The sequence below is a fragment of the Danio rerio genome, chromosome 21, assembly GCF_049306965.1.
Source record: "Danio rerio strain Tuebingen ecotype United States chromosome 21, GRCz12tu, whole genome shotgun sequence".
NCBI lineage: Eukaryota > Metazoa > Chordata > Actinopteri > Cypriniformes > Danionidae > Danio > Danio rerio.
In genome coordinates, this window is record NC_133196.1 from 49,663,654 (window position 1) to 49,688,215 (window position 24,562).

The 24,562-nt window shown below is 49.0% G+C and overlaps 3 protein-coding genes across 3 annotated transcripts in view; all 3 read left to right on the forward strand.

Annotated features, from left to right (window-relative positions):
• Positions 1 to 24,562, forward strand: part of ddx46 (DEAD (Asp-Glu-Ala-Asp) box polypeptide 46) — an 800,864-nt gene that overhangs the window by 471,903 nt on the left and 304,399 nt on the right. The window lies entirely within an intron of this gene.
• On the forward strand, positions 4,784 to 12,644 carry LOC141380040 (uncharacterized). The gene is made up of 6 exons (XM_073936118.1): positions 4,784 to 4,853; positions 5,919 to 5,988; positions 10,434 to 10,534; positions 11,786 to 11,904; positions 11,996 to 12,163; positions 12,405 to 12,644. Exons 1-6 carry the CDS (start codon positions 4,784 to 4,786, stop codon positions 12,627 to 12,629), a joined length of 753 nt encoding a protein of 250 aa, XP_073792219.1. The 3' UTR covers positions 12,630 to 12,644.
• Positions 19,490 to 22,853, forward strand: LOC141380041 (uncharacterized). Its single transcript, XM_073936119.1, has 12 exons — positions 19,490 to 19,614; positions 19,731 to 19,849; positions 19,947 to 20,114; positions 20,356 to 20,555; positions 20,652 to 20,752; positions 20,869 to 20,987; positions 21,085 to 21,252; positions 21,494 to 21,693; positions 21,790 to 21,890; positions 22,007 to 22,125; positions 22,220 to 22,387; positions 22,629 to 22,853. Exons 1-12 carry the CDS (start codon positions 19,545 to 19,547, stop codon positions 22,851 to 22,853), a joined length of 1,758 nt encoding a protein of 585 aa, XP_073792220.1. The 5' UTR covers positions 19,490 to 19,544.

A 24,562-nucleotide genomic window follows, 5' to 3' on the forward strand; every position in this document is an offset into this window, starting at 1 on the left:
AGCTACGACTGGATTTCCTGGTTCACGCTGAAACTGAGTCCAGTCCTTTCCAGCTTGACTGCAGAGATGCTCCAGACAGTAACATCATATACCGACTGCAACGCATACCACATCATGTACGTAACGCTTTCCATATGCTAGCCAGCTCTGCAATGTTTTCAGTTAACTGCGTCATGCTTAGATTTCTTCTGCTGTGTTTTGATCCAATCTAGCGTCGGGGCTCTGAGCAGCCACTTTGAGCAGATGACATCGCTGAGACAGCAGGAGCTCACCGCAGTCCTGTTGGGCTACCTAAAGCAGAGTCAGGCATCAGGTAAGTCCAGCATATTCAGCGCTTGTTTGTCTTGTGGGCTAAATAAAATATCAATTCTTGGTGTCTGTGCATCTTCGTCCGTCCTAACGAGTCTCTTTTGCACGTCCCTGTCGCAGGCTCAACCTGTGGGTCCGTCACCAGCAGCCTCAGTGTTTGGCTTGAAGAGAGCTTTGGCAAATTCTCTGTCTACGTGGACTACCAAGACCTGCGTGCACTCAACGAGGCATTTGGAAGTGTAAGGGGCCCACCGTGCCACTTGGTTGTTCTGGTGACTGCTTTGAGCATGCACATTGTTTCTACAGACGTTGTTGTTGTTTTCTCTTCTGCAGTTCCAGGCACTGGACCTTCTGAGTGCCTCTCAAGTTGCTCAGCTGACCCTAACATCTGGAGCGCTGAACAACGCAGATCTGATCACCATGGTCTTTGAGCGTCTTGACGGCAGCAATGCTTTCCAGGATGTGGACCAGTTCTTGACGGTTCTCACCCAGACCTCGCAGGTACGTTCCCATCCATGAGATGGCAAGCGCGCAGCTGTTCCGCTTTGTTTAGGAAATTGTTAAAACAAGATAGCCCGGGACATTTTGTGTTGTACTCTGAAATGGGAATGTTGCCTTTCCTTTTGTTTGACCATGATTTTATTACCCGACCCTGACCGTAGCCCAACATAGCCCAAGAGTTTCTGTTGCGTACTCGGTGATGGAAACATTTGCTTTTCTCTTTGCTTTTCATCACCTCTAGGTTTTGAACATCAGCCCTGTGGTGAGAGACATCATGATGAATGGAACCTTCCAAATCATCCGCCTTTATTTCGCCGAGTTCACGAGCTACGACTGGATTTCCTGGTTCACGCTGAAACTGAGTCCAGTCCTTTCCAGCTTGACTGCAGAGATGCTCCAGACAGTAACATCATATACCGACTGCAACGCATACCACATCATGTACGTAACGCTTTCCATATGCTAGCCAGCTCTGCAATGTTTTCAGTTAACTGCGTCATGCTTAGATTTCTTCTGCCGTGTTTTGATCCAATCTAGCGTCGGGGCTCTGAGCAGCCACTTTGAGCAGATGACATCGCTAAGACAGCAGGAGCTCACCGCAGTCCTGTTGGGCTACCAAAAGCAGAGTCAGGCATCAGGTAGGTCCAGCATAGGCAGAGCTTGTTTGTCTTGTGGGCTAAATAAAATATCAATTCTTGGTGTCTGTGCATCTTCGTCCGTCCTAACGAGTCTCTTTTGCACGTCCCTGTCGCAGGCTCAACCTGTGGGTCCGACACCAGCAGCCTCAGTGTTTGGCTTGAAGAGAGCTTTGGCAAATTCTCTGTCTACGTGGACTACCAAGACCTGCGTGCACTCAACGAGGCATTTGGAAGTGTAAGGGGCCCACCGTGCCACTTGGTTGTTCTGGTGACTGCTTTGAGCATGCACATTGTTTCTACAGACGTTGTTGTTGTTTTCTCTTCTGCAGTTCCAGGCACTGGACCTTCTGAGTGCCTCTCAAGTTGCTCAGCTGACCCTAACATCTGGAGCGCTGAACAACGCAGATCTGATCACCATGGTCTTTGAGCGTCTTGACGGCAGCAATGCTTTCCAGGATGTGGACCAGTTCTTGACGGTTCTCACCCAGACCTCGCAGGTACGTTCCCAACCATGAGATGGCAAGCGCGCAGCTGTTCCGCTTTGTTTAGAAAATTGTTAAAACAAGATAGCCCGGGACATTTTGTGTTGTACTCTGAAATGGGAATGTTGCCTTTCCTTTTGTTTGACCATGATTTTAGTACCCGACCCTGACCGTAGCCCAACATAGCCCAAGAGTTTCTGTTGCGTACTCGGTGATGGAAACATTTGCTTTTCTCTTTGCTTTTCATCACCTCTAGGTTTTGAACATCAGCCCTGTGGTGAGAGACATCATGATGAATGGAACCTTCCAAATCATCCGCCTTTATTTCGCCGAGTTCACGAGCTACGACTGGATTTCCTGGTTCACGCTGAAACTGAGTCCAGTCCTTTCCAGCTTGACTGCAGAGATGCTCCAGACAGTAACATCATATACCGACTGCAACGCATACCACATCATGTACGTAACGCTTTCCATATGCTAGCCAGCTCTGCAATGTTTTCAGTTAACTGCGTCATGCTTAGATTTCTTCTGCCGTGTTTTGATCCAATCTAGCGTCGGGGCTCTGAGCAGCCACTTTGAGCAGATGACATCGCTAAGACAGCAGGAGCTCACCGCAGTCCTGTTGGGCTACCTAAAGCAGAGTCAGGCATCAGGTAGGTCCAGCATATTCAGCGCTTGTTTGTCTTGTGGGCTAAATAAAATATCAATACTTGGTGTCTGTGCATCTTCGTCCGTCCTAACGAGTCTCTTTTGCACGTCCCTGTCGAAGGCTCAACCTGTGGGTCCGTCACCAGCAGCCTCAGTGTTTGGCTTGAAGAGAGCTTTGGCAAATTCTCTGTCTACGTGGACTACCAAGACCTGCGTGCACTCAACGAGGCATTTGGAAGTGTAAGGGGCCCACCGTGCCACTTGGTTGTTCTGGTGACTGCTTTGAGCATGCACGTTGTTTCTACAGACGTTGTTGTTGTTTTCCCTTCTGCAGTTCCAGGCACTGGACCTTCTGAGTGCCTCTCAAGTTGCTCAGCTGACCCTAACATCTGGAGCGCTGAACAACGCAGATCTGATCACCATGGTCTTTGAGCGTCTTGACGGCAGCAATGCTTTCCAGGATGTGGACCAGTTCTTGACGGTTCTCACCCAGACCTCGCAGGTACGTTCCCATCCATGAGATGGCAAGCGCGCAGCTGTTCCGCTTTGTTTAGGAAATTGTTAAAACAAGATAGCCCGGGACATTTTGTGTTGTACTCTGAAATGGGAATGTTGCCTTTCCTTTTGTTTGACCATGATTTTAGTACCCGACCCTGACCGTAGCCCAACATAGCCCAAGAGTTTCTGTTGCGTACTCGGTGATGGAAACATTTGCTTTTCTCTTTGCTTTTCATCACCTCTAGGTTTTGAACATCAGCCCTGTGGTGAGAGACATCATGATGAATGGAACCTTCCAAATCATCCGCCTTTATTTCGCCGAGTTCACGAGCTACGACTGGATTTCCTGGTTCACGCTGAAACTGAGTCCAGTCCTTTCCAGCTTGACTGCAGAGATGCTCCAGACAGTAACATCATATACCGACTGCAACACATACCACATCATGTACGTAACGCTTTCCATATGCTAGCCAGCTCTGCAATGTTTTCAGTTAACTGCGTCATGCTTAGATTTCTTCTGCCGTGTTTTGATCCAATCTAGCGTCGGGGCTCTGAGCAGCCACTTTGAGCAGATGACATCGCTGAGACAGCAGGAGCTCACCGCAGTCCTGTTGGGCTACCTAAAGCAGAGTCAGGCATCAGGTAGGTCCAGCATAGGCAGAGCTTGTTTGTCTTGTGGGCTAAATAAAATATCAATTCTTGGTGTCTTTGCATCTTCGTCCGTCCTAACGAGTCTCTTTTGCACGTCCCTGTCGCAGGCTCAACCTGTGGGTCCGACACCAGCAGCCTCAGTGTTTGGCTTGAAGAGAGCTTTGGCAAATTCTCTGTCTACGTGGACTACCAAGACCTGCGTGCACTCAACGAGGCATTTGGAAGTGTAAGGGGCCCACCGTGCCACTTGGTTGTTCTGGTGACTGCTTTGAGCATGCACATTGTTTCTACAGACGTTGTTGTTGTTTTCTCTTCTGCAGTTCCAGGCACTGGACCTTCTGAGTGCCTCTCAAGTTGCTCAGCTGACCCTAACATCTGGAGCGCTGAACAACGCAGATCTGATCACCATGGTCTTTGAGCGTCTTGACGGCAGCAATGCTTTCCAGGATTTGGACCAGTTCTTGACGGTTCTCACCCAGACCTCGCAGGTACGTTCCCATCCATGAGATGGCAAGCGCGCAGCTGTTCCGCTTTGTTTAGGAAATTGTTAAAACAAGATAGCCCGGGACATTTTGTGTTGTACTCTGAAATGGGAATGTTGCCTTTCCTTTTGTTTGACCATGATTTTAGTACCCGACCCTGACCGTAGCCCAACATAGCCCAAGAGTTTCTGTTGCGTACTCGGTGATGGAAACATTTGCTTTTCTCTTTGCTTTTCATCACCTCTAGGTTTTGAACATCAGCCCTGTGGTGAGAGACATCATGATGAATGGAACCTTCCAAATCATCCGCCTTTATTTCGCCGAGTTCACGAGCTACGACTGGATTTCCTGGTTCACGCTGAAACTGAGTCCAGTCCTTTCCAGCTTGACTGCAGAGATGCTCCAGACAGTAACATCATATACCGACTGCAACGCATACCACATCATGTACGTAACGCTTTCCATATGCTAGCCAGCTCTGCAATGTTTTCAGTTAACTGCGTCATGCTTAGATTTCTTCTGCTGTGTTTTGATCCAATCTAGCGTCGGGGCTCTGAGCAGCCACTTTGAGCAGATGACATCGCTGAGACAGCAGGAGCTCACCGCAGTCCTGTTGGGCTACCTAAAGCAGAGTCAGGCATCAGGTAAGTCCAGCATATTCAGCGCTTGTTTGTCTTGTGGGCTAAATAAAATATCAATTCTTGGTGTCTGTGCATCTTCGTCCGTCCTAACGAGTCTCTTTTGCACGTCCCTGTCGCAGGCTCAACCTGTGGGTCCGTCACCAGCAGCCTCAGTGTTTGGCTTGAAGAGAGCTTTGGCAAATTCTCTGTCTACGTGGACTACCAAGACCTGCGTGCACTCAACGAGGCATTTGGAAGTGTAAGGGGCCCACCGTGCCACTTGGTTGTTCTGGTGACTGCTTTGAGCATGCACATTGTTTCTACAGACGTTGTTGTTGTTTTCTCTTCTGCAGTTCCAGGCACTGGACCTTCTGAGTGCCTCTCAAGTTGCTCAGCTGACCCTAACATCTGGAGCGCTGAACAACGCAGATCTGATCACCATGGTCTTTGAGCGTCTTGACGGCAGCAATGCTTTCCAGGATGTGGACCAGTTCTTGACGGTTCTCACCCAGACCTCGCAGGTACGTTCCCATCCATGAGATGGCAAGCGCGCAGCTGTTCCGCTTTGTTTAGAAAATTGTTAAAACAAGATAGCCCGGGACATTTTGTGTTGTACTCTGAAATGGGAATGTTGCCTTTCCTTTTGTTTGACCATGATTTTATTACCCGACCCTGACCGTAGCCCAACATAGCCCAAGAGTTTCTGTTGCGTACTCGGTGATGGAAACATTTGCTTTTCTCTTTGCTTTTCATCACCTCTAGGTTTTGAACATCAGCCCTGTGGTGAGAGACATCATGATGAATGGAACCTTCCAAATCATCCGCCTTTATTTCGCCGAGTTCACGAGCTACGACTGGATTTCCTGGTTCACGCTGAAACTGAGTCCAGTCCTTTCCAGCTTGACTGCAGAGATGCTCCAGACAGTAACATCATATACCGACTGCAACGCATACCACATCATGTACGTAACGCTTTCCATATGCTAGCCAGCTCTGCAATGTTTTCAGTTAACTGCGTCATGCTTAGATTTCTTCTGCCGTGTTTTGATCCAATCTAGCGTCGGGGCTCTGAGCAGCCACTTTGAGCAGATGACATCGCTGAGACAGCAGGAGCTCACCGCAGTCCTGTTGGGCTACCTAAAGCAGAGTCAGGCATCAGGTAAGTCCAGCATATTCAGCGCTTGTTTGTCTTGTGGGCTAAATAAAATATCAATTCTTGGTGTCTGTGCATCTTCGTCCGTCCTAACGAGTCTCTTTTGCACGTCCCTGTCGCAGGCTCAACCTGTGGGTCCGTCACCAGCAGCCTCAGTGTTTGGCTTGAAGAGAGCTTTGGCAAATTCTCTGTCTACGTGGACTACCAAGACCTGCGTGCACTCAACGAGGCATTTGGAAGTGTAAGGGGCCCACCGTGCCACTTGGTTGTTCTGGTGACTGCTTTGAGCATGCACGTTGTTTCTACAGACGTTGTTGTTGTTTTTTTCTCTTCTGCAGTTCCAGGCACTGGACCTTCTGAGTGCCTCTCAAGTTGCTCAGCTGACCCTAACATCTGGAGCGCTGAACAACGCAGATCTGATCACCATGGTCTTTGAGCGTCTTGACGGCAGCAATGCTTTCCAGGATGTGGACCAGTTCTTGACGGTTCTCACCCAGACCTCGCAGGTACGTTCCCATCCATGAGATGGCAAGCGCGCAGCTGTTCCGCTTTGTTTAGGAAATTGTTAAAACAAGATAGCCCGGGACATTTTGTGTTGTACTCTGAAATGGGAATGTTGCCTTTCCTTTTGTTTGACCATGATTTTAGTACCCGACCCTGACCGTAGCCCAACATAGCCCAAGAGTTTCTGTTGCGTACTCGGTGATGGAAACATTTGCTTTTCTCTTTGCTTTTCATCACCTCTAGGTTTTGAACATCAGCCCTGTGGTGAGAGACATCATGATGAATGGAACCTTCCAAATCATCCGCCTTTATTTCGCCGAGTTCACGAGCTACGACTGGATTTCCTGGTTCACGCTGAAACTGAGTCCAGTCCTTTCCAGCTTGACTGCAGAGATGCTCCAGACAGTAACATCATATACCGACTGCAACGCATACCACATCATGTACGTAACGCTTTCCATATGCTAGCCAGCTCTGCAATGTTTTCAGTTAACTGCGTCATGCTTAGATTTCTTCTGCCGTGTTTTGATCCAATCTAGCGTCGGGGCTCTGAGCAGCCACTTTGAGCAGATGACATCGCTAAGACAGCAGGAGCTCACCGCAGTCCTGTTGGGCTACCTAAAGCAGAGTCAGGCATCAGGTAGGTCCAGCATATTCAGCGCTTGTTTGTCTTGTGGGCTAAATAAAATATCAATACTTGGTGTCTGTGCATCTTCGTCCGTCCTAACGAGTCTCTTTTGCACGTCCCTGTCGAAGGCTCAACCTGTGGGTCCGTCACCAGCAGCCTCAGTGTTTGGCTTGAAGAGAGCTTTGGCAAATTCTCTGTCTACGTGGACTACCAAGACCTGCGTGCACTCAACGAGGCATTTGGAAGTGTAAGGGGCCCACCGTGCCACTTGGTTGTTCTGGTGACTGCTTTGAGCATGCACGTTGTTTCTACAGACGTTGTTGTTGTTGTTTTCCCTTCTGCAGTTCCAGGCACTGGACCTTCTGAGTGCCTCTCAAGTTGCTCAGCTGACCCTAACATCTGGAGCGCTGAACAACGCAGATCTGATCACCATGGTCTTTGAGCGTCTTGACGGCAGCAATGCTTTCCAGGATGTGGACCAGTTCTTGACGGTTCTCACCCAGACCTCGCAGGTACGTTCCCATCCATGAGATGGCAAGCGCGCAGCTGTTCCGCTTTGTTTAGGAAATTGTTAAAACAAGATAGCCCGGGACATTTTGTGTTGTACTCTGAAATGGGAATGTTGCCTTTCCTTTTGTTTGACCATGATTTTAGTACCCGACCCTGACCGTAGCCCAACATAGCCCAAGAGTTTCTGTTGCGTACTCGGTGATGGAAACATTTGCTTTTCTCTTTGCTTTTCATCACCTCTAGGTTTTGAACATCAGCCCTGTGGTGAGAGACATCATGATGAATGGAACCTTCCAAATCATCCGCCTTTATTTCGCCGAGTTCACGAGCTACGACTGGATTTCCTGGTTCACGCTGAAACTGAGTCCAGTCCTTTCCAGCTTGACTGCAGAGATGCTCCAGACAGTAACATCATATACCGACTGCAACGCATACCACATCATGTACGTAACGCTTTCCATATGCTAGCCAGCTCTGCAATGTTTTCAGTTAACTGCGTCATGCTTAGATTTCTTCTGCCGTGTTTTGATCCAATCTAGCGTCGGGGCTCTGAGCAGCCACTTTGAGCAGATGACATCGCTAAGACAGCAGGAGCTCACCGCAGTCCTGTTGGGCTACCAAAAGCAGAGTCAGGCATCAGGTAGGTCCAGCATAGGCAGAGCTTGTTTGTCTTGTGGGCTAAATAAAATATCAATTCTTGGTGTCTGTGCATCTTCGTCCGTCCTAACGAGTCTCTTTTGCACGTCCCTGTCGCAGGCTCAACCTGTGGGTCCGACACCAGCAGCCTCAGTGTTTGGCTTGAAGAGAGCTTTGGCAAATTCTCTGTCTACGTGGACTACCAAGACCTGCGTGCACTCAACGAGGCATTTGGAAGTGTAAGGGGCCCACCGTGCCACTTGGTTGTTCTGGTGACTGCTTTGAGCATGCACATTGTTTCTACAGACGTTGTTGTTTTCTCTTCTGCAGTTCCAGGCACTGGACCTTCTGAGTGCCTCTCAAGTTGCTCAGCTGACCCTAACATCTGGAGCGCTGAACAACGCAGATCTGATCACCATGGTCTTTGAGCGTCTTGACGGCAGCAATGCTTTCCAGGATGTGGACCAGTTCTTGACGGTTCTCACCCAGACCTCGCAGGTACGTTCCCATCCATGAGATGGCAAGCGCGCAGCTGTTCCGCTTTGTTTAGAAAATTGTTAAAACAAGATAGCCCGGGACATTTTGTGTTGTACTCTGAAATGGGAATGTTGCCTTTCCTTTTGTTTGACCATGATTTTAGTACCCGACCCTGACTGTAGCCCAACATAGCCCAAGAGTTTCTGTTGCGTACTCGGTGATGGAAACATTTGCTTTTCTCTTTGCTTTTCATCACCTCTAGGTTTTGAACATCAGCCCTGTGGTGAGAGACATCATGATGAATGGAACCTTCCAAATCATCCGCCTTTATTTCGCCGAGTTCACGAGCTACGACTGGATTTCCTGGTTCACGCTGAAACTGAGTCCAGTCCTTTCCAGCTTGACTGCAGAGATGCTCCAGACAGTAACATCATATACCGACTGCAACGCATACCACATCATGTACGTAACGCTTTCCATATGCTAGCCAGCTCTGCAATGTTTTCAGTTAACTGCGTCATGCTTAGATTTCTTCTGCCGTGTTTTGATCCAATCTAGCGTCGGGGCTCTGAGCAGCCACTTTGAGCAGATGACATCGCTAAGACAGCAGGAGCTCACCGCAGTCCTGTTGGGCTACCTAAAGCAGAGTCAGGCATCAGGTAGGTCCAGCATATTCAGCGCTTGTTTGTCTTGTGGGCTAAATAAAATATCAATACTTGGTGTCTGTGCATCTTCGTCCGTCCTAACGAGTCTCTTTTGCACGTCCCTGTCGAAGGCTCAACCTGTGGGTCCGTCACCAGCAGCCTCAGTGTTTGGCTTGAAGAGAGCTTTGGCAAATTCTCTGTCTACGTGGACTACCAAGACCTGCGTGCACTCAACGAGGCATTTGGAAGTGTAAGGGGCCCACCGTGCCACTTGGTTGTTCTGGTGACTGCTTTGAGCATGCACGTTGTTTCTACAGACGTTGTTGTTGTTGTTTTCCCTTCTGCAGTTCCAGGCACTGGACCTTCTGAGTGCCTCTCAAGTTGCTCAGCTGACCCTAACATCTGGAGCGCTGAACAACGCAGATCTGATCACCATGGTCTTTGAGCGTCTTGACGGCAGCAATGCTTTCCAGGATGTGGACCAGTTCTTGACGGTTCTCACCCAGACCTCGCAGGTACGTTCCCATCCATGAGATGGCAAGCGCGCAGCTGTTCCGCTTTGTTTAGGAAATTGTTAAAACAAGATAGCCCGGGACATTTTGTGTTGTACTCTGAAATGGGAATGTTGCCTTTCCTTTTGTTTGACCATGATTTTAGTACCCGACCCTGACCGTAGCCCAACATAGCCCAAGAGTTTCTGTTGCGTACTCGGTGATGGAAACATTTGCTTTTCTCTTTGCTTTTCATCACCTCTAGGTTTTGAACATCAGCCCTGTGGTGAGAGACATCATGATGAATGGAACCTTCCAAATCATCCGCCTTTATTTCGCCGAGTTCACGAGCTACGACTGGATTTCCTGGTTCACGCTGAAACTGAGTCCAGTCCTTTCCAGCTTGACTGCAGAGATGCTCCAGACAGTAACATCATATACCGACTGCAACGCATACCACATCATGTACGTAACGCTTTCCATATGCTAGCCAGCTCTGCAATGTTTTCAGTTAACTGCGTCATGCTTAGATTTCTTCTGCTGTGTTTTGATCCAATCTAGCGTCGGGGCTCTGAGCAGCCACTTTGAGCAGATGACATCGCTGAGACAGCAGGAGCTCACCGCAGTCCTGTTGGGCTACCTAAAGCAGAGTCAGGCATCAGGTAAGTCCAGCATATTCAGCGCTTGTTTGTCTTGTGGGCTAAATAAAATATCAATTCTTGGTGTCTGTGCATCTTCGTCCGTCCTAACGAGTCTCTTTTGCACGTCCCTGTCGCAGGCTCAACCTGTGGGTCCGTCACCAGCAGCCTCAGTGTTTGGCTTGAAGAGAGCTTTGGCAAATTCTCTGTCTACGTGGACTACCAAGACCTGCGTGCACTCAACGAGGCATTTGGAAGTGTAAGGGGCCCACCGTGCCACTTGGTTGTTCTGGTGACTGCTTTGAGCATGCACATTGTTTCTACAGACGTTGTTGTTGTTTTCTCTTCTGCAGTTCCAGGCACTGGACCTTCTGAGTGCCTCTCAAGTTGCTCAGCTGACCCTAACATCTGGAGCGCTGAACAACGCAGATCTGATCACCATGGTCTTTGAGCGTCTTGACGGCAGCAATGCTTTCCAGGATGTGGACCAGTTCTTGACGGTTCTCACCCAGACCTCGCAGGTACGTTCCCATCCATGAGATGGCAAGCGCGCAGCTGTTCCGCTTTGTTTAGGAAATTGTTAAAACAAGATAGCCCGGGACATTTTGTGTTGTACTCTGAAATGGGAATGTTGCCTTTCCTTTTGTTTGACCATGATTTTAGTACCCGACCCTGACCGTAGCCCAACATAGCCCAAGAGTTTCTGTTGCGTACTCGGTGATGGAAACATTTGCTTTTCTCTTTGCTTTTCATCACCTCTAGGTTTTGAACATCAGCCCTGTGGTGAGAGACATCATGATGAATGGAACCTTCCAAATCATCCGCCTTTATTTCGCCGAGTTCACGAGCTACGACTGGATTTCCTGGTTCACGCTGAAACTGAGTCCAGTCCTTTCCAGCTTGACTGCAGAGATGCTCCAGACAGTAACATCATATACCGACTGCAACGCATACCACATCATGTACGTAACGCTTTCCATATGCTAGCCAGCTCTGCAATGTTTTCAGTTAACTGCGTCATGCTTAGATTTCTTCTGCCGTGTTTTGATCCAATCTAGCGTCGGGGCTCTGAGCAGCCACTTTGAGCAGATGACATCGCTAAGACAGCAGGAGCTCACCGCAGTCCTGTTGGGCTACCAAAAGCAGAGTCAGGCATCAGGTAGGTCCAGCATAGGCAGAGCTTGTTTGTCTTGTGGGCTAAATAAAATATCAATTCTTGGTGTCTGTGCATCTTCGTCCGTCCTAACGAGTCTCTTTTGCACGTCCCTGTCGCAGGCTCAACCTGTGGGTCCGACACCAGCAGCCTCAGTGTTTGGCTTGAAGAGAGCTTTGGCAAATTCTCTGTCTACGTGGACTACCAAGACCTGCGTGCACTCAACGAGGCATTTGGAAGTGTAAGGGGCCCACCGTGCCACTTGGTTGTTCTGGTGACTGCTTTGAGCATGCACATTGTTTCTACAGACGTTGTTGTTTTCTCTTCTGCAGTTCCAGGCACTGGACCTTCTGAGTGCCTCTCAAGTTGCTCAGCTGACCCTAACATCTGGAGCGCTGAACAATGCAGATCTGATCACCATGGTCTTTGAGCGTCTTGACGGCAGCAATGCTTTCCAGGATGTGGACCAGTTCTTGACGGTTCTCACCCAGACCTCGCAGGTACGTTCCCATCCATGAGATGGCAAGCGCGCAGCTGTTCCGCTTTGTTTAGAAAATTGTTAAAACAAGATAGCCCGGGACATTTTGTGTTGTACTCTGAAATGGGAATGTTGCCTTTCCTTTTGTTTGACCATGATTTTAGTACCCGACCCTGACTGTAGCCCAACATAGCCCAAGAGTTTCTGTTGCGTACTCGGTGATGGAAACATTTGCTTTTCTCTTTGCTTTTCATCACCTCTAGGTTTTGAACATCAGCCCTGTGGTGAGAGACATCATGATGAATGGAACCTTCCAAATCATCCGCCTTTATTTCGCCGAGTTCACGAGCTACGACTGGATTTCCTGGTTCACGCTGAAACTGAGTCCAGTCCTTTCCAGCTTGACTGCAGAGATGCTCCAGACAGTAACATCATATACCGACTGCAACGCATACCACATCATGTACGTAACGCTTTCCATATGCTAGCCAGCTCTGCAATGTTTTCAGTTAACTGCGTCATGCTTAGATTTCTTCTGCCGTGTTTTGATCCAATCTAGCGTCGGGGCTCTGAGCAGCCACTTTGAGCAGATGACATCGCTAAGACAGCAGGAGCTCACCGCAGTCCTGTTGGGCTACCTAAAGCAGAGTCAGGCATCAGGTAGGTCCAGCATATTCAGCGCTTGTTTGTCTTGTGGGCTAAATAAAATATCAATACTTGGTGTCTGTGCATCTTCGTCCGTCCTAACGAGTCTCTTTTGCACGTCCCTGTCGAAGGCTCAACCTGTGGGTCCGTCACCAGCAGCCTCAGTGTTTGGCTTGAAGAGAGCTTTGGCAAATTCTCTGTCTACGTGGACTACCAAGACCTGCGTGCACTCAACGAGGCATTTGGAAGTGTAAGGGGCCCACCGTGCCACTTGGTTGTTCTGGTGACTGCTTTGAGCATGCACGTTGTTTCTACAGACGTTGTTGTTGTTGTTTTCCCTTCTGCAGTTCCAGGCACTGGACCTTCTGAGTGCCTCTCAAGTTGCTCAGCTGACCCTAACATCTGGAGCGCTGAACAACGCAGATCTGATCACCATGGTCTTTGAGCGTCTTGACGGCAGCAATGCTTTCCAGGATGTGGACCAGTTCTTGACGGTTCTCACCCAGACCTCGCAGGTACGTTCCCATCCATGAGATGGCAAGCGCGCAGCTGTTCCGCTTTGTTTAGGAAATTGTTAAAACAAGATAGCCCGGGACATTTTGTGTTGTACTCTGAAATGGGAATGTTGCCTTTCCTTTTGTTTGACCATGATTTTAGTACCCGACCCTGACCGTAGCCCAACATAGCCCAAGAGTTTCTGTTGCGTACTCGGTGATGGAAACATTTGCTTTTCTCTTTGCTTTTCATCACCTCTAGGTTTTGAACATCAGCCCTGTGGTGAGAGACATCATGATGAATGGAACCTTCCAAATCATCCGCCTTTATTTCGCCGAGTTCACGAGCTACGACTGGATTTCCTGGTTCACGCTGAAACTGAGTCCAGTCCTTTCCAGCTTGACTGCAGAGATGCTCCAGACAGTAACATCATATACCGACTGCAACGCATACCACATCATGTACGTAACGCTTTCCATATGCTAGCCAGCTCTGCAATGTTTTCAGTTAACTGCGTCATGCTTAGATTTCTTCTGCTGTGTTTTGATCCAATCTAGCGTCGGGGCTCTGAGCAGCCACTTTGAGCAGATGACATCGCTGAGACAGCAGGAGCTCACCGCAGTCCTGTTGGGCTACCTAAAGCAGAGTCAGGCATCAGGTAAGTCCAGCATATTCAGCGCTTGTTTGTCTTGTGGGCTAAATAAAATATCAATTCTTGGTGTCTGTGCATCTTCGTCCGTCCTAACGAGTCTCTTTTGCACGTCCCTGTCGCAGGCTCAACCTGTGGGTCCGTCACCAGCAGCCTCAGTGTTTGGCTTGAAGAGAGCTTTGGCAAATTCTCTGTCTACGTGGACTACCAAGACCTGCGTGCACTCAACGAGGCATTTGGAAGTGTAAGGGGCCCACCGTGCCACTTGGTTGTTCTGGTGACTGCTTTGAGCATGCACATTGTTTCTACAGACGTTGTTGTTGTTTTCTCTTCTGCAGTTCCAGGCACTGGACCTTCTGAGTGCCTCTCAAGTTGCTCAGCTGACCCTAACATCTGGAGCGCTGAACAACGCAGATCTGATCACCATGGTCTTTGAGCGTCTTGACGGCAGCAATGCTTTCCAGGATGTGGACCAGTTCTTGACGGTTCTCACCCAGACCTCGCAGGTACGTTCCCATCCATGAGATGGCAAGCGCGCAGCTGTTCCGCTTTGTTTAGGAAATTGTTAAAACAAGATAGCCCGGGACATTTTGTGTTGTACTCTGAAATGGGAATGTTGCCTTTCCTTTTGTTTGACCATGATTTTATTACCCGACCCTGACCGTAGCCCAACATAGCCCAAGAGTTTCTGTTGCGTACTCGGTGATGGAAACATTTGCTTTTCTCTTTGCTTTTCATCACCTCTAGGTTTTGAACATCAGCCCTGTGGTGAGAGACATCATGATGAATGGAACCTTCCAAATCATCCGCCTTTATTTCGCCGAGTTCACGAGCTACGACTGGATTTCCTGGTTCACGCTGAAACTGAGTCCAGTCCTTTCCAGCTTGACTGCAGAGATGCTCCAGACAGTAACATCATATACCGACTGCAACGCATACCACATCATGTACGTAACGCTTTCCATATGCTAGCCAGCTCTGCAATGTTTTCAGTTAACTGCGTCATGCTTAGATTTCTTCTGCCGTGTTTTGATCCAATCTAGCGTCGGGGCTCTGAGCAGCCACTTTGAGCAGATGACATCGCTAAGACAGCAGGAGCTCACCGCAGTCCTGTTGGGCTACCAAAAGCAGAGTCAGGCATCAGGTAGGTCCAGCATAGGCAGAGCTTGTTTGTCTTGTGGGCTAAATAAAATATCAATTCTTGGTGTCTGTGCATCTTCGTCCGTCCTAACGAGTCTCTTTTGCACGTCCCTGTCGCAGGCTCAACCTGTGGGTCCGACACCAGCAGCCTCAGTGTTTGGCTTGAAGAGAGCTTTGGCAAATTCTCTGTCTACGTGGACTACCAAGACCTGCGTGCACTCAACGAGGCATTTGGAAGTGTAAGGGGCCCACCGTGCCACTTGGTTGTTCTGGTGACTGCTTTGAGCATGCACATTGTTTCTACAGACGTTGTTGTTTTCTCTTCTGCAGTTCCAGGCACTGGACCTTCTGAGTGCCTCTCAAGTTGCTCAGCTGACCCTAACATCTGGAGCGCTGAACAACGCAGATCTGATCACCATGGTCTTTGAGCGTCTTGACGGCAGCAATGCTTTCCAGGATGTGGACCAGTTCTTGACGGTTCTCACCCAGACCTCGCAGGTACGTTCCCATCCATGAGATGGCAAGCGCGCAGCTGTTCCGCTTTGTTTAGAAAATTGTTAAAACAAGATAGCCCGGGACATTTTGTGTTGTACTCTGAAATGGGAATGTTGCCTTTCCTTTTGTTTGACCATGATTTTAGTACCCGACCCTGACCGTAGCCCAACATAGCCCAAGAGTTTCTGTTGCGTACTCGGTGATGGAAACATTTGCTTTTCTCTTTGCTTTTCATCACCTCTAGGTTTTGAACATCAGCCCTGTGGTGAGAGACATCATGATGAATGGAACCTTCCAAATCATCCGCCTTTATTTCGCCGAGTTCACGAGCTACGACTGGATTTCCTGGTTCACGCTGAAACTGAGTCCAGTCCTTTCCAGCTTGACTGCAGAGATGCTCCAGACAGTAACATCATATACCGACTGCAACGCATACCACATCATGTACGTAACGCTTTCCATATGCTAGCCAGCTCTGCAATGTTTTCAGTTAACTGCGTCATGCTTAGATTTCTTCTGCCGTGTTTTGATCCAATCTAGCGTCGGGGCTCTGAGCAGCCACTTTGAGCAGATGACATCGCTAAGACAGCAGGAGCTCACCGCAGTCCTGTTGGGCTACCTAAAGCAGAGTCAGGCATCAGGTAGGTCCAGCATATTCAGCGCTTGTTTGTCTTGTGGGCTAAATAAAATATCAATACTTGGTGTCTGTGCATCTTCGTCCGTCCTAACGAGTCTCTTTTGCACGTCCCTGTCGAAGGCTCAACCTGTGGGTCCGTCACCAGCAGCCTCAGTGTTTGGCTTGAAGAGAGCTTTGGCAAATTCTCTGTCTACGTGGACTACCAAGACCTGCGTGCACTCAACGAGGCATTTGGAAGTGTAAGGGGCCCACCGTGCCACTTGGTTGTTCTGGTGACTGCTTTGAGCATGCACGTTGTTTCTACAGACGTTGTTGTTGTTTTCCCTTCTGCAGTTCCAGGCACTGGACCTTCTGAGTGCCTCTCAAGTTGCTCAGCTGACCCTAACATCTGGAGCGCTGAACAACGCAGATCTGATCACCATGGTCTTTGAGCGTCTTGACGGCAGCAATGCTTTCCAGGATGTGGACCAGTTCTTGACGGTTCTCACCCAGACCTCGCAGGTACGTTCCCATCCATGAGATGGCAAGCGCGCAGCTGTTCCGCTTTGTTTAGGAAATTGTTAAAACAAGATAGCCCGGGACATTTTGTGTTGTACTCTGAAATGGGAATGTTGCCTTTCCTTTTGTTTGACCATGATTTTAGTACCCGACCCTGACCGTAGCCCAACATAGCCCAAGAGTTTCTGTTGCGTACTCGGTGATGGAAACATTTGCTTTTCTCTTTGCTTTTCATCACCTCTAGGTTTTGAACATCAGCCCTGTGGTGAGAGACATCATGATGAATGGAACCTTCCAAATCATCCGCCTTTATTTCGCCGAGTTCACGAGCTACGACTGGATTTCCTGGTTCACGCTGAAACTGAGTCCAGTCCTTTCCAGCTTGACTGCAGAGATGCTCCAGACAGTAACATCATATACCGACTGCAACACATACCACATCATGTACGTAACGCTTTCCATATGCTAGCCAGCTCTGCAATGTTTTCAGTTAACTGCGTCATGCTTAGATTTCTTCTGCCGTGTTTTGATCCAATCTAGCGTCGGGGCTCTGAGCAGCCACTTTGAGCAGATGACATCGCTGAGACAGCAGGAGCTCACCGCAGTCCTGTTGGGCTACCTAAAGCAGAGTCAGGCATCAGGTAGGTCCAGCATAGGCAGAGCTTGTTTGTCTTGTGGGCTAAATAAAATATCAATTCTTGGTGTCTTTGCATCTTCGTCCGTCCTAACGAGTCTCTTTTGCACGTCCCTGTCGCAGGCTCAACCTGTGGGTCCGACACCAGCAGCCTCAGTGTTTGGCTTGAAGAGAGCTTTGGCAAATTCTCTGTCTACGTGGACTACCAAGACCTGCGTGCACTCAACGAGGCATTTGGAAGTGTAAGGGGCCCACCGTGCCACTTGGTTGTTCTGGTGACTGCTTTGAGCATGCACATTGTTTCTACAGACGTTGTTGTTGTTTTCTCTTCTGCAGTTCCAGGCACTGGACCTTCTGAGTGCCTCTCAAGTTGCTCAGCTGACCCTAACATCTGGAGCGCTGAACAACGCAGATCTGATCACCATGGTCTTTGAGCGTCTTGACGGCAGCAATGCTTTCCAGGATTTGGACCAGTTCTTGACGGTTCTCACCCAGACCTCGCAGGTACGTTCCCATCCATGAGATGGCAAGCGCGCAGCTGTTCCGCTTTGTTTAGAAAATTGTTAAAACAAGATAGCCCGGGACATTTTGTGTTGTACTCTGAAATGGGAATGTTGCCTTTCCTTTTGTTTGACCATGATTTTAGTACCCGACCCTGACCGTAGCCCAACATAGCCCAAGAGTTTCTGTTGCGTACTCGGTGATGGAAACATTTGCTTTTCTCTTTGCTTTTCATCACCTCTAGGTTTTGAACATCAGCCCTGTGGTGAGAGACATCATGATGAATGGAACCTTCCAAATCATCCGCCTTTATTTCGCCGAGTTCACGAGCTACGACTGGATTTCCTGGTTCACGCTGAAACTGAGTCCAGTCCTTTCCAGCTTGACTGCAGAGATGCTCCAGACAGTAACATCATATACCGACTGCAACGCATACCACATCATGTACGTAACGCTTTCCATATGCTAGCCAGCTCTGCAATGTTTTCAGTTAACTGCGTCATGCTTAGATTTCTTCTGCTGTGTTTTGATCCAATCTAGCGTCGGGGCTCTGAGCAGCCACTTTGAGCAGATGACATCGCTAAGACAGCAGGAGCTCACCGCAGTCCTGTTGGGCTACCTAAAGCAGAGTCAGGCATCAGGTAGGTCCAGCATATTCAGCGCTTGTTTGTCTTGTGGGCTAAATAAAATATCAATACTTGGTGTCTGTGCATCTTCGTCCGTCCTAACGAGTCTCTTTTGCACGTCCCTGTCGAAGGCTCAACCTGTGGGTCCGTCACCAGCAGCCTCAGTGTTTGGCTTGAAGAGAGCTTTGGCAAATTCTCTGTCTACGTGGACTACCAAGACCTGCGTGCACTCAACGAGGCATTTGGAAGTGTAAGGGGCCCACCGTGCCACTTGGTTGTTCTGGTGACTGCTTTGAGCATGCACGTTGTTTCTACAGACGTTGTTGTTGTTGTTTTCCCTTCTGCAGTTCCAGGCACTGGACCTTCTGAGTGCCTCTCAAGTTGCTCAGCTGACCCTAACATCTGGAGCGCTGAACAACGCAGATCTGATCACCATGGTCTTTGAGCGTCTTGACGGCAGCAATGCTTTCCAGGATGTGGACCAGTTCTTGACGGTTCTCACCCAGACCTCGCAGGTACGTTCCCATCCATGAGATGGCAAGCGCGCAGCTGTTCCGCTTTGTTTAGGAAATTGTTAAAACAAGATAGCCCGGGACATTTTGTGTTGTACTCTGAAATGGGAATGTTGCCTTTCCTTTTGTTTGACCATGATTTTAGTACCCGACCCTGACCGTAGCCCAACATAGCCCAAGAGTTTCTGTTGCGTACTCGGTGATGGAAACATTTGCTTTTCTCTTTGCTTTTCATCACCTCTAGGTTTTGAACATCAGCCCTGTGGTGAGAGACATCATGATGAATGGAACCTTCCAAATCATCCGCCTTTATTTCGCCGAGTTCACGAGCTACGACTGGATTTCCTGGTTCACGCTGAAACTGAGTCCAGTCCTTTCCAGCTTGACTGCAGAGATGCTCCAGACAGTAACATCATATACCGACTGCAACGCATACCACATCATGTACGTAACGCTTTCCATATGCTAGCCAGCTCTGCAATGTTTTCAGTTAACTGCGTCATGCTTAGATTTCTTCTGCCGTGTTTTGATCCAATCTAGCGTCGGGGCTCTGAGCAGCCACTTTGAGCAGATGACATCGCTAAGACAGCAGGAGCTCACCGCAGTCCTGTTGGGCTACCTAAAGCAGAGTCAGGCATCAGGTAGGTCCAGCATATTCAGCGCTTGTTTGTCTTGTGGGCTAAATAAAATATCAATACTTGGTGTCTGTGCATCTTCGTCCGTCCTAACGAGTCTCTTTTGCACGTCCCTGTCGAAGGCTCAACCTGTGGGTCCGTCACCAGCAGCCTCAGTGTTTGGCTTGAAGAGAGCTTTGGCAAATTCTCTGTCTACGTGGACTACCAAGACCTGCGTGCACTCAACGAGGCATTTGGAAGTGTAAGGGGCCCACCGTGCCACTTGGTTGTTCTGGTGACTGCTTTGAGCATGCACGTTGTTTCTACAGACGTTGTTGTTGTTGTTTTCCCTTCTGCAGTTCCAGGCACTGGACCTTCTGAGTGCCTCTCAAGTTGCTCAGCTGACCCTAACATCTGGAGCGCTGAACAACGCAGATCTGATCACCATGGTCTTTGAGCGTCTTGACGGCAGCAATGCTTTCCAGGATGTGGACCAGTTCTTGACGGTTCTCACCCAGACCTCGCAGGTACGTTCCCATCCATGAGATGGCAAGCGCGCAGCTGTTCCGCTTTGTTTAGAAAATTGTTAAAACAAGATAGCCCGGGACATTTTGTGTTGTACTCTGAAATGGGAATGTTGCCTTTCCTTTTGTTTGACCATGATTTTAGTACCCGACCCTGACCGTAGCCCAACATAGCCCAAGAGTTTCTGTTGCGTACTCGGTGATAAAAACATTTGCTTTTCTCTTTGCTTTTCATCACCTCTAGGTTTTGAACATCAGCCCTGTGGTGAGAGACATCATGATGAATGGAACCTTCCAAATCATCCGCCTTTATTTCGCCGAGTTCACGAGCTACGACTGGATTTCCTGGTTCACGCTGAAACTGAGTCCAGTCCTTCCCAGCTTGACTGCAGAGATGCTCCAGACAGTAACATCATATACCGACTGCAACGCATACCACATCATGTACGTAACGCTTTCCATATGCTAGCCAGCTCTGCAATGTTTTTAGTTAACTGCGTCATGCTTAGATTTCTTCTGCCGTGTTTTGATCCAATCTAGCGTCGGGGCTCTGAGCAGCCACTTTGAGCAGATGACATCGCTGAGACAGCAGGAGCTCACCGCAGTCCTGTTGGGCTACCTAAAGCAGAGTCAGGCATCAGGTAGGTCCAGCATAGGCAGCGCTTGTTTGTCTTGTGGGCTAAATAAAATAGCAATTCTTGGTGTCTGTGCATCTTCGTCCGTCCTAACGAGTCTCTTTTGCACGTCCTTGTCGCAGGCTCAACCTGTGGGTCCGTCACCAGCAGCCTCAGTGTTTGGCTTGAAGAGAGCTTTGGCAAATTCTCTGTCTACGTGGACTACCAAGACCTGCGTGCACTCAACGAGGCATTTGGGAGTGTAAGGGGCCCACCGTGCCACTTGGTTGTTCTGGTGACTGCTTTGAGCATGCACTTTGTTTCTACAGATGTTGTTGTTGTTGTTTTCCCTTCTGCAGTTCCAGGCACTGAACCTTCTGAGTGCCTCTCAAGTTGCTCAGCTGACCCTAACATCTGGAGCGCTGAACAATGCAGATTTAATCACCATGGTCTTTGAGCGTCTTGACGGCAGCAATGCTTTCCAGGATGTGGACCAGTTCTTGACGGTTCTAACCCAGACCTCGCAGGTACGTTCCCATCCATGAGATGGCAAGCGCGCAGCTGTTCCGCTTTGTTTAGGAAATTGTTAAAACAAGATAGCCCGGGACATTTTGTGTTGTACTCTGAAATGGGAATGTTGCCTTTCCTTTTGTTTGACCATGATTTTAGTACCCGACCCTGACCGTAGCCTAACATAGCCCAAAAGTTTCTGTTGCATACTTGGTGATGGAAACATTTGCTTTTCTCTTTGCTTTTCATCACCTCTAGGTTTTGAACATCAGCCCTGTGGTGAGAGACATCATGATGAATGGAACCTTCCAAATCATCCGCCTTTATTTCGCCAAGTTCCCGAGCTACGACTGGATTTCCTGGTTCACGCTGAAACTGAGTCCAGTCCTTCCCAGCTTGACTGCAGAGATGCTCCAGACAGTAACATCATATACCGACTGCAACGCATACCACATCATGTACGTAACGCTTTCCATATGCTAGCCAGCTCTGCAATGTTTTCAGTTATCTGCGTCATGCTTAGATTTCTTCTGCCGTGTTTTGATCCAATCTAGCGTCGGGGCTCTGAGCAGCCACTTTGAGCAGATGACATCGCTGAGACAGCAGGAGCTCACCGCAGTCCTGTTGGGCTACCTAAAGCAGAGTCAGGCATCAGGTAGGTCAAGCATAGGCAGCGCTTGTTTGTCTTGTGGGCTAAATTAAATATCAATTCTTGGTGTCTGTGCATCTTCGTCCGTCCTAACGAGTCTCTTTTGCACGTCCTTGTCGCAGGCTCAACCTGTGGGTCCGTCACCAGCAGCCTCAGTGTTTGGCTTGAAGAGAGCTTTGGCAAATTCTCTGTCTACGTGGACTACCAAGACCTGCGTGCACTCAACGAGGCATTTGGGAGTGTAAGGGGCCCACCGTGCCACTTGGTTGTTCTGGTGACTGCTTTGAGCATGCACATTGTTTCTACAAACGTTGTTGTTGTTTTCTTTTCTGCAGTTCCAGGCACTGGACCTTCTGAGTGCCTCTCAAGTTGCTCAGCTGACCCTAACATCTGGAGCGCTGAACAACGCAGATCTGATCACCATGGTCTTTGAGCGTCTTGACGGCAGCAATGCTTTCCAGGATGTGGACCAGTTCTTGACGGTTCTCACCCAGACCTCGCAGGTACATTCCCATCCATGAGATGGCAAGCGCGCAGCTGTTCCGCTTTGTTTAGGAAATTGTTAAAACAAGATAGCCCGGGACATTTTGTGTTGTACTCTGAAATGGGAATGTTGCCTTTCCTTTTGTTTGACCATGATTTTAGTACCCGACCCTGACCGTAGCCCAACATAGCCCAAGAGTTTCTGTTGCATACTTGGTGATGGAAACATTTGCTTTTCTCTTTGCTTTTCATCACCTCTAGGTTTTGAACATCAGCCCTGTGGTGAGAGACATCATGATGAATGGAACCTTCCAAATCATCCGCCTTTATTTCGCCGAGTTCACGAGCTACGACTGGATTTCCTGGTTCACGCTGAAACTGAGTCCAGTCCTTTCCAGCTTGACTGCAGAGATGCTCCAGACAGTAACATCATATACCGACTGCAACGCATACCACATCATGTACGTAACGCTTTCCATATGCTAGCCAGCTCTGCGATGTTTTCAGTTATCTGCGTCATGCTTAGATTTCTTCTGCCGTGTTTTGATCCAATTTAGCGTCGGGGCTCTGAGCAGCCACTTTGAGCAGATGACATCGCTGAGACAGCAGGAGCTCACCGCAGTCCTGTTGGGCTACCTAAAGCAGAGTCAGGCATCAGGTAGGTCCAGCATAGGCAGCGCTTGTTTGTCTTGTGGGCTAAATAAAATAGCAATTCTTGGTGTCTGTGCATCTTCGTCCGTCCTAACGAGTCTCTTTTGCACGTCCTTGTCGCAGGCTCAACCTGTGGGTCCGACACCAGCAGCCTCAGTGTTTGGCTTGAAGAGAGCTTTGGCAAATTCTCTGTCTACGTGGACTACCAAGACCTGCGTGCACTCAACGAGGCATTTGGGAGTGTAAGGGGCCCACCGTGCCACTTGGTTGTTCTGGTGACTGCTTTGAGCATGCACGTTGTTTCTACAGACGTTGTTGTTGTTGTTTTCCCTTCTGCAGTTCCAGGCACTGGACCTTCTGAGTGCCTCTCAAGTTGCTCAGCTGACCCTAACATCTGGAGCGCTGAACAACGCAGATCTGATCACCATGGTCTTTGAGCGTCTTGACGGCAGCAATGCTTTCCAGGATGTGGACCAGTTCTTGACGGTTCTCACCCAGACCCCGCAGGTACGTTCCCATCCATGAGATGGCAAGCGCGCAGCTGTTCCGCTTTGTTTAGAAAATTGTTGAAACAAGATAGCCCGGGACATTTTGTGTTGTACTCTGCAATGGGAATGTTGCCTTTCTTTTTGTTTGACCATGCTTCTAGTACCCGACCCTGACTGTAGCCCAACATAGCCCAAGAGTTTCTGTTGCGTACTTGGTGATGGAAACATTTGCTTTTCTCTTTGCTTTTCATCACCTCTAGGTTTTGAACATCAGCCCTGTGGTGAGAGACATCATGATGAATGGAACCTTCCAAATCATCCGCCTTTATTTCGCCGAGTTCACGAGCTACGACTGGATTTCCTGGTTCACGCTGAAACTGAGTCCAGTCCTTCCCAGCTTGACTGCAGAGATGCTCCAGACAGTAACATCATATACCGACTGCAACGCATACCACATCATGTATGTAACACTTTCCATATGCTAGCCAGCTCTGCAATGTTTTTAGTTAACTGCGTCATGCTTAGATTTCTTCTGCCGTGTTTTGATCCAATCTAGCGTCGGGGCTCTGAGCAGCCACTTTGAGCAGATGACATCGCTGAGACAGCAGGAGCTCACCGCAGTCCTGTTGGGCTACCTAAAGCAGAGTCAGGCATCAGGTAGGTCCAGCATAGGCAGCGCTTGTTTGTCTTGTGGGCTAAATAAAATAGCAATTCTTGGTGTCTGTGCATCTTCGTCCGTCCTAACGAGTCTCTTTCGCACGTCCCTGTCGCAGGCTCAACCTGTGGGTCCGTCACCAGCAGCCTCAGTGTTTGGCTTGAAGAGAGCTTTGGCAAATTCTCTGTCTACGTGGACTACCAAGACCTGCGTGCACTCAACGAGGCATTTGGAAGTGTAAGGGGCCCACCGTGCCACTTGGTTGTTCTGGTGACTGCTTTGAGCATGCACGTTGTTTCTACAGACGTTGTTGTTGTTGTTTTCCCTTCTGCAGTTCCAGGCACTGGACCTTCTGAGTGCCTCTCAAGTTGCTCAGCTGACCCTAACATCTGGAGCGCTGA